The sequence below is a fragment of the Sinohyriopsis cumingii genome, chromosome 1 (assembly GCF_028554795.1).
Source record: "Sinohyriopsis cumingii isolate HCF-2022 chromosome 1, ASM2855479v2, whole genome shotgun sequence".
NCBI classification, from domain to species: Eukaryota; Metazoa; Mollusca; class Bivalvia; order Unionida; family Unionidae; genus Sinohyriopsis; species Sinohyriopsis cumingii.
In genome coordinates, this window is record NC_142961.1 from 74,166,154 (window position 1) to 74,182,143 (window position 15,990).

The 15,990-nt window shown below is 36.5% G+C and overlaps 1 protein-coding gene across 1 annotated transcript in view; it reads right to left on the minus strand.

The window, feature by feature from the left end:
• Window positions 1-15,990, minus strand: part of LOC149807125 (coiled-coil domain-containing protein 130 homolog) — a 38,408-nt gene that overhangs the window by 18,958 nt on the left and 3,460 nt on the right. Inside the window, exons 2-4 of the mRNA XM_089962424.1 lie at window positions 7,629-7,762; window positions 6,217-6,391; window positions 4,896-4,980 (exon numbers count right to left, since the gene is read on the minus strand). Coding sequence (XP_089818550.1) covers window positions 4,896-4,980; window positions 6,217-6,391; window positions 7,629-7,762 — 394 coding nt within the window. The remainder of the gene's footprint in view (window positions 1-4,895; window positions 4,981-6,216; window positions 6,392-7,628; window positions 7,763-15,990) is intronic.

The following is a 15,990-nucleotide window of genomic DNA, read 5'->3' on the forward strand; positions in this document are numbered from 1 at the left end:
CTTTCATAATTGTGATCAAAGATAACAAGGCAGCCAAACGAAATGAATACTTCGTAAAATAAAGAGCTTGATTTCACATATAAGGACCATTGTGGGCAAGGAACTTGCAGAGAATTCTTGAACTGGCACTTAGAGATATTTTCAAGGATGATAAGAAGTTTGATTATTAATTCCAATGAAATCATGACATCAATATTGTACTAATTGAGCAATACAAAAATTGAGTGTTAACATAGACGATTGTCTCACAAAATAAATGTTGCATGTTTTTGAAAAAAAGGAATCTTGTTTGGTGGTGTATCAATAGTTAGTCTAGTTCCATGCTCTGTGGACTCCCAATTTGGCAAGATAATAGCAAAGACCATTAAGGGAACAAGACTCATCAAGAAAACAAAAAGCAGTGACGTAATACACAGATTTTTTTCGCGTTCACATGATGGATGTTGAAGCCAGTTGGAATGATCTTTCATATGTTGGACATTTTGAAAATAAATGTTATTTAAACAGAATAACGAACTTAAACAGAAAAAAGCGCGTTATTAAAAATTATTATGGACGTGATTGTAAAACGAGGATTCAGTCAATAAACAGCCCAGTTCCCTAATGCTGCTCCCCCCCCATGGTTTTCTCAATTTCAAAGTGATTTTAAAAATTTTTTGGAGGTCCCTCAGTAACTTGCGCCTCGTTTATAGTGTGGTTTATGTTCATGGACCCCATTGTGCGCGAGTTATCGAGGGAGAGGTGTAGTTGGGAGTCATAGAACCCGACTGTGTAATAGACCGAATCGTGTTATAGGCAATCAGGTCAGTTAGCTGAAGAAAATGCATGTACCCCAAACAATTTGCAGGTGGGGGAGGTAGGGAATAAATGTGGGCAGTAAAATACATGCTTCATCAGTACAGTTAGCATCTTAAATCGATTCATATTAAATGAGAAATACACTTGTAGTGAAAACAGAGAAGGCATATATAATACAGTGCAACCCTGCTATAACGCAAATTCGGATATAACGCGGTCATGGCATGGCTCCTGAAATTTTGTATATTCATTCACACATGAAAAAATAATTTTTGTTTAAAGTACATGAAATAGTGTATACAAATTTATTATGATTATGGGGAAGAGATCGCATATGAATTTGAATTTAATATGATCATGGTGTGGTTCCTGAAATTTTAAATACATGTACGTGTATTTTTCTTGTACCGGGAAATTATTATTTTTTAAGTATGAGAAATAGTGTGTAAAACAGTTATTATCATTTTGGGGAAGAGTTCGCGTAAGAATTTTAATATGAATTCAGACACAATGATCTTGGGAAGAATTACTGAATATTGTAAATCTGTGTGTTTTCAATGTAATTACATGCATTATAGATGAACTGAATGCCACAACGGCATGACAGTAAATGGTGTTGATACCCTATTCATCATATACATTAGACATGAATACATGTATATGTGCCAATGAGTTGTTCTCTGAAAAAAGTAAAATACTGTAAAACCCCACATTAATGCAACCCCAATATTAATGCAATCCAATTTTTGGGACACCAATTATCGTGTTATAGCAGGGTAGAGAACCACGAATTGGTACATATATGTGAATACTGTTTACATATACACATTTAATATATAGCATGAATAGCGTATCAACACCATGTACTCACTCGTGAATCTCATCATATACAAGTGATTCCATCGAAAATATGCACACACAGATATATAAAATATTCAATAATTTTGTCACAGGTCATATTGGACTGAATTCAATGGAAAAACATAGCACAATCACATAACAAATGACCAAGCACATTTACTTTTCATTACGTCCAAAGTCAGTAAAAGTTAGTTTGGGTTTTAAGCTGCTGTTGGTAGCGTCTGTAAGCATAAACTTTTTCCCTGCAAAAAGGAAACTTTTATGGCACAGTTAACGTGTTCCAGTCACATTGGAAAATGCAAAAATTGATCAAATGCCATTACTTTTATTTAAGCTTGGTACTGACTTTCTTTGAAGAAAAGTTCTTTGCTTTATTGAAGATTGTAGTCAGCTTCCTTTGATGAAGGGTGCATGTGTTATTGAAGTCACCGCTAGAGAACAGCTTTGGAGTACCAAACAAGTGCCCATTTCTTATTGTGGTGGCAACATCAAATAACGGTATTGCATAACTGAGACTGATTTTTTCCCATCTGCTGAGTACGTTTTCATAACAATCAGTCCTTCAAAGGTAATCTGTTTTCTTTGAAATTTCAGCAAACTATTTTATCTGGGTACATTTTTTAAAAGGAATTGGCCGTCGTTTGGTCCATTCTAGTTACTGTTCTAGTGCCTATTGAATAAACCAATAAGTAAGATGGTATTTAAAAAAAAAACAACATTTCTGGTAGCAGCATGATGCTGCAATCCACGCATGCACCAGAAATTTAACAACGGGTCAATGGACGATAGAGATGCAGGTGTTCTGCTCTGATAACAAGGATTATTACAGAAAATGTGAGTGTTCTGAAGGATTTAATTCTGAGTGAAAAGGAAAGGAATTTTACTTACCATCCACATACAAATGTCAGTCTATGTAAATATATTCATTACTAGCGAGCGGGGGAAAATCTGATGAAAGATAGATTACGAGATAATGCCTCGTCCAGTTGATCTCCGTTACCAGAAATGTCAACAACAAAAAAGCAGATATCTCACAACATACAGTACTCATGCCAGATGTCAAGATAAGCGGATTATAATATAACAATGCACTGTTTAGATGGTTTGTCAATATGGACAAAGAATTTGTTTATGTAACAACAGATAAATTTCAATGCATTTATATCCAGTTTGCGGCTTCCTTTCATGAGGCCTCTGAATTTCTCCACGCCAAACCAATGGTTGTATATAGAAGTTTAAACACTAACAATGTCACCAATAAAATAAAAAAATCGCCAGATGGTATACTTTGCTGCCAATAAGGGAAAAAAAATCCAAGTTTGTGACATTGTCGAAGCCCTACATGATCCCAGAATAAAAATTTTTTACGTTATTTTTCGTACTTTTAAGAAGAAAAGACTACCTTTTTGTGTGCAAGAAAAATACAAATAAAATTTCAGGAGCCATGCCACGAATGTCTTGTATTATTCATACATGATTTCTTCCCCAAAATGATAATAAATTTTTTATGTTTTTTCGTGCTTTTAAGAAAGATTTTTTTTTTCGTGTATGAGACAGATACATGTATATGAAATTTCTGGAGCCACACCACGACCGTGTTATAGCTGAATTCATGTTATAACGGAGCGTGCTATAGTGGGGTCACACTGTAATTGCATATAACTGAACAAAGAAAGAGTAGATAGTGAAAAAGAAGGGCAGTAGCAACACCAGATATATCAATGAGTGCTTACGAGATACTCGTCCTCTAACAGTAATAATTTTTACAAAATCCATTCATATACAAATGTATACCAAATTTTCTTAATAAATGGGTCAGGAGATACTCAATCAAGAACAGAACAGAAGTTATTAACTGTTTGGAGTGTGATAAATGTGGCCAATGGATTGGTTAGATGGCTATTATGGGTTTAATAAATTTTTTCATCACCTGAGAGACTATCCATGGTGGCCAGTATATTTGGTGGAGGAAGAACCTGGGAAATGCCCTGAAAAAACCACGACCCAAGTGATCTTCTCTCATACCCATACTGGCTGAGCTGAGACTCAAACACATTATGGATGTAGGTGAGATGTCAGTGATCTGTAAAGGCAAATTCCGTACACCACACAGTCACCTGGGGTCACCATGGCAAGTGGGGATAACCCCTAAATGCCATTTGTACAAAGCCTTTTTTTTTTACCCATCCCAATTCTCAAGTCATGATACAAATGCATAGCCAGTTTCATGAAGATACCTCAAATAGTTATAGAGAAGTGAAGTATAAATACAAAGTTTAAACATGAGAACACAACTCTCCACAGGTACTAATCTGACACAGATCAATCTTTTACCTGACACACATACTTGCCGTGACATGTTTGTTTTGTTTTGTTTGCTTTGTGGATTTAATGCCATTTTTGCAAGAATGATAGACAACAAATGGTGGTAAGTATATCTGAGGAAAAACCAGGGAAAACCCCATGAAGATCCACCAACCTATAGGAAGCTACCGGCATGCTTTCTCACATCCCCATGTTGGTTGAGCCTGAGACTCGAACCCATGCAGAGGAGACATGTTGATGATATTAAAAGTAAGCACTTTAGATGAATCAACCACAAGGGGCCCCTTGACATAATACACATCATGCATACCAAGTTTTCTTAAGATATCTCAGATGTGTGAGTTGGCTGGTCAGTGAGTGAGGGAGGTTGGGAGGAGGAGGAGGAAGGAAGGAAGGAATGAAGGAAGGAATCAACAAATCTTACTTTTTTAAAGGACAAAGTGTCAACTTACAATACAAGAAATCTTAAAGGGTCTAAAAGACATTAAGTGAACTAAAGTGCAAAAGATGGATGGATGGACATTACCCCCCAACCAACTGCATTTGCAAGGTGTACAACAAAGTACTATAAATTTTTTTCAAATAATGCCAATCAGGAAATCAGAAAAGAATAATGGCCAGAAAAGCAATTGTTAAATCTCAGACCCTCTTTTTTGAAGCTTAATTTTGTTATGAAAATAATGATCAGCCAGCAAGCACTTATATATATTTTGAGTTTCCACAATATTCTGTTTTCTATGGGCAACAAGCTTCGACAATCTCTGAGCTGACATCACATTAATGCACTTAGAGATCAGAGTACAGTCTGTATGCCTTAATCTGTCACAACATTCAGTGATGAAAGTTCTTGGTTCTATGTAGACACATTACAGTAAGGAAACAAGAATAGCAGCAAGATGACCTGGACCTACCCTCGGGTACAATCTGCTCGTTCTCTTTGGGATCCCATCTCTGTTCTTTCCTTCTGGCACCACTCACAATAACATAGTCATGATTCTTGGAAAAAATAAAGACACCTCCTTAGTCAGGCTGCTGAATGAAAATGAGTTCAAGTTGCTGTAATAAATTACACTCTGTCTTTTTCTTCTTAGGATGCAATGATTGAAAAGCTAATACTGCTAAGTGCAGAAAAATAATGTATATGGTTCTTTCATCATTACACAATTTAAATATACAAAAATGTCAAAAATGAAAATAAAATATTGTTGAAATTGTATTTTTAACTCCTTTGTTGACATTGTTAAGTTAGTGCACACGGTATCCTATAAGTTTATATGCTGCATGTCTTTTACAACAATAAGAGGGACAGAAAACAGCAACAGTTAAAAGCTTCGAATAGCCAACTTTAAGCTTCAAGAAACCATGCTTCTCAGGATAGACAAGATAACCAGATTGTCACCACTCGAAGTTTATGAGGCATGTTCAGATTATGTAGAGTCAACAATGACGGCTTCAAATTGTTTTTTCAGCCACTAAATCTGAGAATTATACCAAGTGTCATCAGTGCCTTCCACAAGTGGTAATCCTCATCATTTAATGCAACAAAAGTCACTTAAGCCACAGATCCAACAAGCGACACCATGACTTGAATTGCTTGGACTCTTCATGGTTTGAATTGGTCATGAAAAGCAAATTGACAATGGCCAAAGTTGCCCACCACAACCAATAAAATTATCTCTTCCATTCTCAATCTGGTGTGGAGCAAAAACAAAATAAAATTTGAAACATAAATAAGCACTATCTACTGATCAGCTGATCAACAGAAATGTCATATTTTCTTGTACAATTCAGTGTGATTACCAAAAAAAGGACAGATTTCTGGGTTGGAACATTTAGGACCAACTATGCACCAAAAGAAGCCATTTAGTGAAAACCCCATGCTAATGTGACTATCCATTCTGAGGAAGAAGTGATCAAATTTTATTTCAAGAAGGCCATTGTGGTGGCCATAATGGATGTAGATTGGTACCATTTTCATTTACTATAAACTAGACATCACAATTTGTCTTCTGGTGAAAATCACATGTCAATATACTTTTCGTTCAGGAAAAGTATTGATGCTGGTTGTCCTAAGTGACATGAAAAGCTGAATTATAGTGTACTTTGATTTAATAAGGGATTTATTTTCATAATTCTATTCTGTTATAATTAAATTGATAAAATTATTCTGCTACTAAAAATACCAGTTAGACAGTAAATTTTAAAACCATGCTGTATGAAACCATACATTACCTTTGGATCTGTCTTGATCTCGAAGTAATTATCACAAAGGTGACATTTCATCCTGAACTGGTAGATGGGGGTGCTAAAGTAGTTGCCAACTTTCTTCTTTTCTGCATTGTATCTGACGCCCATACCGATGTGACTGTTGCACCCATCGCACCAGATATTATAGGGCATTTCAAATCTGGAAAATAACAGGCAACTTTTAATTGATGGTTGTTCATGAATTAATGCTCCTTGTAACGACTGACTTAAGAAAAGCAACAGTAGACTTTAAGATGAATGATGAATTCCTGTGCCACTGGTATTTGTTTTAGTGAAGGTGTGAAGACATTAGTTTTCATGGATGCAAAATGATTTCTTGTAATGCAAGGCAAAATAAACAATCACAATTTAGTAGTCTGTTGACTACTTTGGGTGAAACAATTCACTGGTACATTAACATATTTGCTCTTTGATATGCACATCTATAAAAAAAAAACCTGATGCAAAATGATTTCTTGTAATGCAAGGCAAAATAAACAATCATAGTTTAGCAGTCTGTTGAGTGAAACAATTCTCTTGTACACTAACAATTCTGCTGTTTGAGAGAACTGATACAAAATGATACTTGCCATATAAAAGCTATAGCTTATCTTCAACAGGCATTATTAACTAATAGCTGTTTGTAAACTGACATATGCACACTTAAGAATTAGTGCTGGACAATTGGTTGAGTCATTAAAAAAAACATCATTGGGTACAAATATGCTGCACCATCTGATATATAATGGATTATCACCATTAACAAACAAATAATACAGTATTGCCGGTGTATTCTGAAATAAAGGCAGAAGTTTAATTAAGCCTCAGAGTTAAAATTTATGGCTAGTTTGGCTTCTGTACCTGGAAAACATCTGTTAAGCTGACAATACAGCTAACCCATGTCTTGTGCAATAGTTGTGTTCCAAAAAATGGTAACTTGAAATTTATTTCCTATCTTTAATTTTCATTGAAAAATATGTAATTTAATAAACTTTAATATGATTTCATTTTAGCCATTTACAAAACCTATTTTTTTGTGTTTCAGGCAAATAGTTTAATATTTTGTTAGTCTTCAGTAAAAAAAAGTTTTAAAAATTCTTATGAAATCACGTTCACACAAAATTCACTCAAGTTGAAATCACATAAGTTGACAGATACCTGTAATTTGTTTATGATGAAGTCAACATTATAAAATTTAAGGCCACTTTTAAAATGGTACTATAATTTTAAAATATGCAAATTTTAAACTTTGTGCTGATGGCTGATAGCGGGATTTTATAATTGATGAATGTAACTATCAGAGTGGAGCACATGACTTTTAAAGTTATATCTTGGAACTACTTTGATAAGATTATTCAACTGCACAAATGATATCCAACATTATCACATGCCGTTACCTGATAACCAGGATACCCATGTGGAGCTTCCGGGCCCTGTCTCGAAGTGGATGCTGCCCGACATATTCGTTAATAGAGCCTTTACTAGGATCCCAATCTGGTGGATAGTATTTGTTAACTGCCTTCCTTTCTGCCTGAAATGTAAAGTATCATACTGGCCTGAGTTTAATGCACGAAGCTGTGATATGATGATCATGAGATGTGAGATTTGTGTTTATGTTGTTGGTAGTTGGGTAAATATATCTCTTTGACAATATATAGGAATATATAAAATATCTAGCAAATCCAGCCCAAACGAGCTTGTCTTTTAACATAAAAGTGCTAAAAGTTGTCTGCCCACCTAGATGGAAGCTAGAGAAGAGTGATCTCTCCTTGAACAGAGGGCTGGTACATTTCATAATTGGTTAGGTCATATAAAATAAACTTGACTCCAAAACTTTCTTTCTTCAAATGCGTGACCCAATCACTATGTACTATAAGACCAGGCAAGAGGTGGAGAAAGTTATATCCCCATATCCCGGAGAAGGCCCAATCTTGGGTCATCTAATGAAACCATAAAAGTTTTGAGATACAGGCTAGGGTTAGCTTGTAGAAATGCCTGGCGACACAAATTTTATTGAAGTTAATGTGACCCAAGAAAGAAGCCTGTTATGCTGCTGCTATAGGTCCCACCTGGTCAAACACTGAGTGCAATGGGATGAAAGGTCTCCTAGGTAAAAGTTTGAGATGGTCATCTCTGCCCTCTATTACACAGCCTGGATAATGTCAGGCACTCATGAAGTTATGCTCACATACTACGCTAGTTGCAACTGCCATGACTTCAAGAGCTGATATGAGCAGGAAACTAATTTGGACAATAGAGCCTGAGATGAGATTAGATTATCCTTGCCATCTTTCGATGGTAGAAATGAACAGCTTGGACCATTTCTGGTACCACTTTCAAGCTCTTACAGGACCCTGTATTTTTTCCCTCTGTGGGCTTGCTTGATAGGAATGAGGTCAGCAGATGAGACAGCTGCATTTTCAGCTGCTTGAGCAAGTAAGGAAGGACCAGGAAACTCCATTGTTAAGTTTAACAGATCAATCATCCATGATTTTTCCCCTGTTAGAGACACAGTCAGAACCAGACTGGTGCTCTGATTCCTCTGCCTTCCAGCAACATGCATTCCATGAATATGATCAACTCCACTAGGTGCAGATTTGTTTGAATACTGAGGAGTGAAAACAGCATTTGATTTTAACTAGCTGATTCAATTAGAGCACCGAGTCCTCTAGGACACTCAGTCTACTTGTGATGTTGCAGACTTGATATGGATTTGTCGATGATAACTCCACCTGATCTCAAACCAGAAGGTACATGTCTGTTGAATTGTTTTCCATTGCCTACTGATGTAATTTAGCATGGTGACATTGCTGGATATGATGAGAACACTCTTTGCAGACAGTGTCTCCTGCAATGATTGAAATGCATTCCCTATGACTTTTGTCTCCAGTAGACTGATATATAATGGATGATAATTAAGGGGTCATACCCTGCCGAACCTACCGATTTCCAAAATAATGATGAGAGTTGGCACCCACCCTGCCTTACGATCATAACTGCCAGTGGCTAACTGCAAGGACATGCTCACCCATAAGCCAGATTAGGTTTTCACATGGAGCCATGCCTATCCTAAAACTGGAATCACTTGATACAGTGGGCATAACTACAGTCACTAATGTGACAAGAGAATCATCTTTAATGGTCTCATACATAGGCAATCCAAGATCAGGAGATCAACTACTCCACTAAGGAAACCAAAACGGCAAAGATGAGATGTGATTCTTTGCAACAAAAATTGTAGACACCATCAAAGATGTGATTCTTTGCAACAAAAATTGTAGACACCATCAAGATGATTTTCATGGGATGTTCTTTAAGAAGGCAGGCCTACTTCACATACCTTTTGAACTAAATACATGAGTGGGCAAAATGGTGAGACAGGACAATATCAGATTTGTCCTTGTTGACAAGTAATTCAAGGCAGAGCAGAAGTGAAACAAGGAATTTCAAGTCTTAATCTAGAATCTAACTCATCAGGTGTTTGTTTTACATAATGTTGTCCAGGTATAAGAAATGTAGGGATGTGGGAGTGGCTCTTTAGTACAACATAATTTCCATGTAAAGATATACAGGGAGTAATGTTCAGATCAGTAAGGAGTGCCTTAATTAATATGTTATATTCCTAATTATGAATCTGAGGAATTTTCTGTAAAAGCTATGGATTGAAAGATAAAAAAATGGATGGCAAAGTCTCCATCTTGAATGAAGTAAAAAAAATCTGTCTCAGTTTCTTCATTCTGATCTGTACCCAAATCAAATGGTTGAGGATTTAGGTCTAATATAGGCCAGAGCATACCATTAGCCTTTGGCACTAAGAACAGTCTGCAAGAAAATCCTGGTGAGCAATCAATACTTCTCTTTTTCATTAGAAGACTGTCTCTTGCTGCTAAATGCTGGCTCTGAATGGGCCTCATTGGTTGTATGTAGCAAAGAAAGTCCTTGACAATGAGGATGGGGTTCTGAATGTCACTAGGGATCCACTGAGACAATATGTAAAATTGTTGGGGCAATGACCTTTCATTCCATGGTAAGATCTTCAAGTCCCCCTCTCCAACCAGGATGTGTGAAAAGGGCAGCATGAGCATGACAATATTTTCTACAAGATGGAAGCTGTCAGGGAGAGAAAGTGGGATGGAAGTGATTCATACTGTCCTGCTTTTCATGGTCAGTGGCCATTAATGGCTTTGTCCATGTCTGAAAAAGGGCTTGTAGAACTGCTTCCCTTTGAAGCATGCCACAGGGGTGGTTTCTACCCTGAAATGATGGCTGTGAATACTGGCTGGTCTTTCTTGATAATATATCAACATATGTGGAGATTTGTTAAGTTTTGCCATTGATATCGTAGAAGGAAGCAAAACTCAGGTTGTAGAAGTTGGAAAACTTCTATCAAAGCATGAGAAGGCCAAGCCTTCCTTGAATAATCTAGGATCAAGAATCGAAGACAGTAATTGTGAACACATGTCCTAAAACACTGAAGCATAGGAATACATGAATACCTATTGCAATGCTTGTGACAATGATGGCAAAGCCAACTTAAAATGGACAGTAAATTAGACTGGGCATCTGGCCAAGCTGTTATACATGTACTATTATTTCCAGATATTCACTGAGTGAATTACTGATGGAGCATTGGTGTAGATGTAATCAGGTCATGGTGCTGCTGGAGCTGGAGCTGGTGATCTTGCTGCCTAATGTCAGGCTGCAATACCTCCTGGAGGCTAATATTGTACAGAAGACATTCATCTTTTGATGCCACTGAAGTGAATGCAAGAACTCCAAATCTTAGCTAGTGCTTGGACTTGCAATTCTGGATATCAGGAGCTATTCCTTTTGTAAAGTTTGGACTGGGTATAACAGAACTATATCTCACTGTACCCAGTACCAAGAATCTCAGGTGTTAAGACTGTGTCAGAGCTGGTGCTGTCCACAGCCAATTAATTAACATCTGATACCAAAGTCTGGTATTGGCTATCACAGGTTAGATCACTGTAAACAGTACCCAGATCTGCTGGTTTGTCCACCATTGGCCCAAGCAGGTCACCAAGATGGTACCGGCCCTAGTGTTATGTCTGAGAAGACCTGTTGTAGTAATAAAGAAGGTGATGATTGACCTGTTCAATTTTCTTCTGGGCCAGTGACCTCTTCACCTTACCTTCAAGGTGACTCAGAGAAGCTTTTAACTAACACAGAGGTACTAGTTAAACTGATGGAGTCTGCATCATAACTGGTGCATTTCCTCACTTGCCTGATTAATCTAACTGGCCAAAAATGATTGCCCTTACACTTTCTGACTTTTGTGTGTACATAGTGTAGGTATTTAGGATTAAATGTGGCTGCTTGTGAGGGGTAACTTTGAAATTTTTGGCCTAAAATGCTGGCTGCATGCTGCATCAAAGGAGTTGCTGCCCTTGAGGGGAACTTTTGTAAACAGACTTGACAGTGTTGAGAAAAAAATGATGGTGGCTACTGGTGAGAGGGGCCAAATAAGAGGGTGACCACTGTAGTAGCTGAAGTAGGGATGTGATCTGGCATCAATCCCTCTATGCAAAGGGAAACAACTCTTATCTGATCTCCATAAAGGTGGATAGATATCTTGTAACTGGTTGATAAAAACAAGCTAGGGAGGTCTGCATTTGTGAGTCAATGGATGCCCTCCTCATTTATATGGATTATGCATAGGTAACATAAGACATTTATATAGGCCAATTTATTTTTCTTACTTACTATCATTCATTAAAACAATGCTTAATTAAAGAAAAGATACATGAAATTGATCAAGATTTCCAGAAGCCTACACAGTTTCAGTCATGTGTTGACTCAACAGACTGATACACTCTGTCATGATACAGTGGAGGAAATAAGACAGACTCACAAGTTGTTTACTGCCACTTTTATATGTGTGATGTGTGATTTTGATTTTTAACGTAGCTTTAACAATTTTTCAGTCATATCGCTACGATGTCTGCAATGTGGCAGTTTATAGTGATGTCTAGCACTGGGGCATCATGCCGCAGACATGTAGCATGATGTCCCACCCAGTCACATTATCCTGACACCAGGCCGACCAGTCCTAACACTAACCTCTTAATGCTGAACGCCAAGCGAGGCAGCTGTTAGTACCATTTTTTAAGTCTCTGGTATGACTCGGCCGGGGATCGAACCCACGACCTCCCGCATCCGAGGCGGACGCTCTAACCACTAGGCCATCGGAGCGGTCGCCACTTTTATATCATTTCCAAATTAACTGGTCATGATGGAGAACAATCATACAATAGCTAATTCAATGGTGGACAGTGTACACACACTAGTTAGCAATTAGCACATAGTTTCAGCAGCCTGTCGACTGATGAGAGGGGATGTAGCTTATTTTAATTCTAAAATCAGTTTTCAAATTTCTAAGACTTTAATATAATTTCTTAGTTCAGTCAAATACAAAATTTTAATTTGCAAAATGGACCCTGAAACAAAATCTTGATACCACAGGACCCCATAAGAAATAAGATTTTATAAATGTTTATGGGTCATCCTCGGTGAATCACTTATTTTCATTTTTTGTATTACAACTGTTTATTATGCATTTATGTACATACTATATCAATGCTATTTAATTGTTTTTTTATGTATTACTGCATGGGTTGTTTATTAGTATTACCTATACAAATGTATTATTCTTAATTATTGTTATTATTATTGCCTAAATTAAATATAGCCCCCATCTCCACTACATTTTAATAGCAGCAATACACTACCTACTACTACTACTGCATTACTGAATTATTAGCCAGGTGGCAGACTTAAGAACTCCAGATTAGATGGCAAAAAGAAAATTGTACATAACTAATACAACTGTAATAATGTGCCAAACTGTAAGCTGATAGATGAAGTTAATATGCCTGTACTCCCATTTAAACAGAAATGTTAATCCCTACCAAATGCTGAGTGTGTAATTGGTATATCCAAAAATGTTTTCTATTTTTCCTGTAAAAAGTGCTACTAGACAGCTCTGGATCAGATTTAATAATTTCTATTATCTTATATTTAGCATAATCTAATTTGTGGTCAGATAGATTAAAATGTTTAAACACTAGGGAATCTTTACAATTATGGATACCCCTCAAGTATTCTTTTAGTCTCACTTGGAATTCCCTTTTAGTCTCACATACACATTGTTTGCTGCATTTAGCGCATATGATTATGAGGGACATGGGGTGACTAGACCACTCCAGCAGATGGGAGGGAACACCTCCACATCCAAACAGTCATCGTCTTCCTTGTAAGCCAACAGATGACTTGATCACCTGTTGTACTGCTACAAATGGACCCAAAACTTAAACACATTCTCTATGGTGTGCCAGCAATTGAAGGTAAAAGGATGAAAGAGTGAGTGAAACTGCCAGATTAAGTGATGCTTCAAAAGGAAAGATTATAGAAGATCATGAAACTTCAAAATCCCAAACCTCACTGGTTTTAATTCTCATGAATAGAATGACTCGTCTTGATGGGAGATTACTAACTCTCTTGACAGTTTGGCCAATCCATCTAGACTTGGTACCTGCCAAGATATGAGGAACCATTGAGATGGGGAAAGAAACAATCCAACCATTCCTTTTCCTTTCTGAAGCAACCAAATAAAACTGTAAAATCCTAAATTGGGAGAGGAGCCTATCTTGATCATCCCTAGCACATATGCAACTAAGACAGATTCTCAATAAAACCTGAAGCTATTGAAAAATGGTTTTTAGCTGGAAACACAAGGTTATTATTGTTGTTATTTGGGGTTTAATGCCATTTTTCAGTGCATAATAGCTATACATGGTTGTCAATGAGGAGAACCCACATCATAGTTATCATTGTACAACTGACAAACATTTTTCACAGACACAGAATGAATTTCATTTCTTCTCACCAATACTAAGGAAAGCAGGAACACAGTCTTAAGGGTAACATGCCTGATAGAAGCTTCACTCAAAGGTTCATAAGGAGGTTTAGATAATACTGAAAGAACATGACATTGCTAAGTTTTCATAGAGGCACAAAGGAATGAAATGCTTGTCTCTGAAGCTCCCAACACCAAGGGGATCAGAAAGATGAGGATAGAACCCAATGGTGGAACTCGTAGAGAACTTGGAAGTATTAGAAAGGACTGCCTTTAGCCTTTAAAGGTCAACATAATCCTGTCTCTTCCCTAAATGAAAGAGAAGAAAATGTGCAACAACGGCTAAAAGGAGAAAAATTGGACCAACATGTTGTCAACTGCACTAATTACAAAGGATTCTCCAGAAGCCATGCTAGTGGAATTGCAAATGCCTGTTTATATCTCTTGTGTTGCTTTTCCCTACTTGTGTCCATTTTTGCATGTAAAATCATTGTTTATTTATTCCATACTATATTAGTTTTATAATTAGCTGCACAAGCATGTTTTGTTAAATAATTGAGACAAAATCAGTCTGATGTCACAAGAGTAAAAGTGAATAATTTAACTGTGATTCTGTTTCCAAGTGGCTTTAAAACTTGCATCCTATGAGAAGTTTCCTTTGACTATGAAACATATTTGGACAATTAAGTTTGAATGAGAGTGCATCCCATAAAAAAAGTGGGAACAGGTCAAATTAAACTTGTATCAACTCCTGACTTCTAATGAATTGTACTGGATCAAAATTTCAGTAAACATCACAGGGGCTCATATTGTTACTTACAAATGACCTGTCATACAAGTACTATATAATAACTACAAGGGAGGACACGTCTCCTTGCTCGCTCGAACTATTTAAGAATGAATAGAGAACTTGCCCCATGGAGAACTCGCCCTGGGAGAACTCATCCCAGGTGTTAGGAGAAGTTGCCCCATGGTAGTTGGAGAAGTCGCCCCACTTCGCCTGGAGAAGTCGCCCCAAGGATCATATATAGTAATTCTGAGATGTCGCCACATGGTTGTTAAGCTTCTATTTATTGTTGTTTTTCTTCTACTTAATAACTTATTAAATCTATAAAATTTGCAATTTTTCAACTTTTCCATTTGTAGGATAATTTCTATTTTGTAAATATGTTTGTAATTTTATTCAACGAATTTAGTAATTGACATTCCTCTGAAATAATGCATCTGTATCTTTTGGATTGGCTAAATGGTATATAGTTTTTACATGACATGGGATGACATGAAGAATATTCCATATATTGGTGGATATTATTTTCCTTGATATGAATATTTGTAGAGATAGTGTTATCAATATTTTTTATTACATTTACATCTAAAAATGAAACTTGCGTACTAGATGCAGTATAAGTAAATTTAATCGTTGGGTGAAAATGATTTAGGCGATCAATACATTTTTTCAGTTCTTTAGTTGAATGCTTCCAGATCATAAATATATCATCTAAAAATCTGAACCAAAGAGATGGATTAAACTTTTTGTTTTGAAGAAAATCCTTTTCTAATTTACCCATGAAAAGGAAGAGTATGAAGGAGCCATATTAATATTCACTGATGTACCCATTATTTGTATATAATCTGTATTATTAAATTGAAAATAATTATTTTCCAAGATAAGTTTTATTATTTTACAAATATCTTCACTAGACAGTGTGCTATTATTAGGATTGTTATCAAGAAAATATTTACACGCTTCAATACCACCTGCATGCGGAATGTTGGTGATGTTACATCTAATGATACCAGGATTGAAACTATCAGATAGCTGTGGAATAGACTTCAACTCTTTAATGAAAGTAGTTGTATCTTTAAAGTATGAAGGAAGTGAT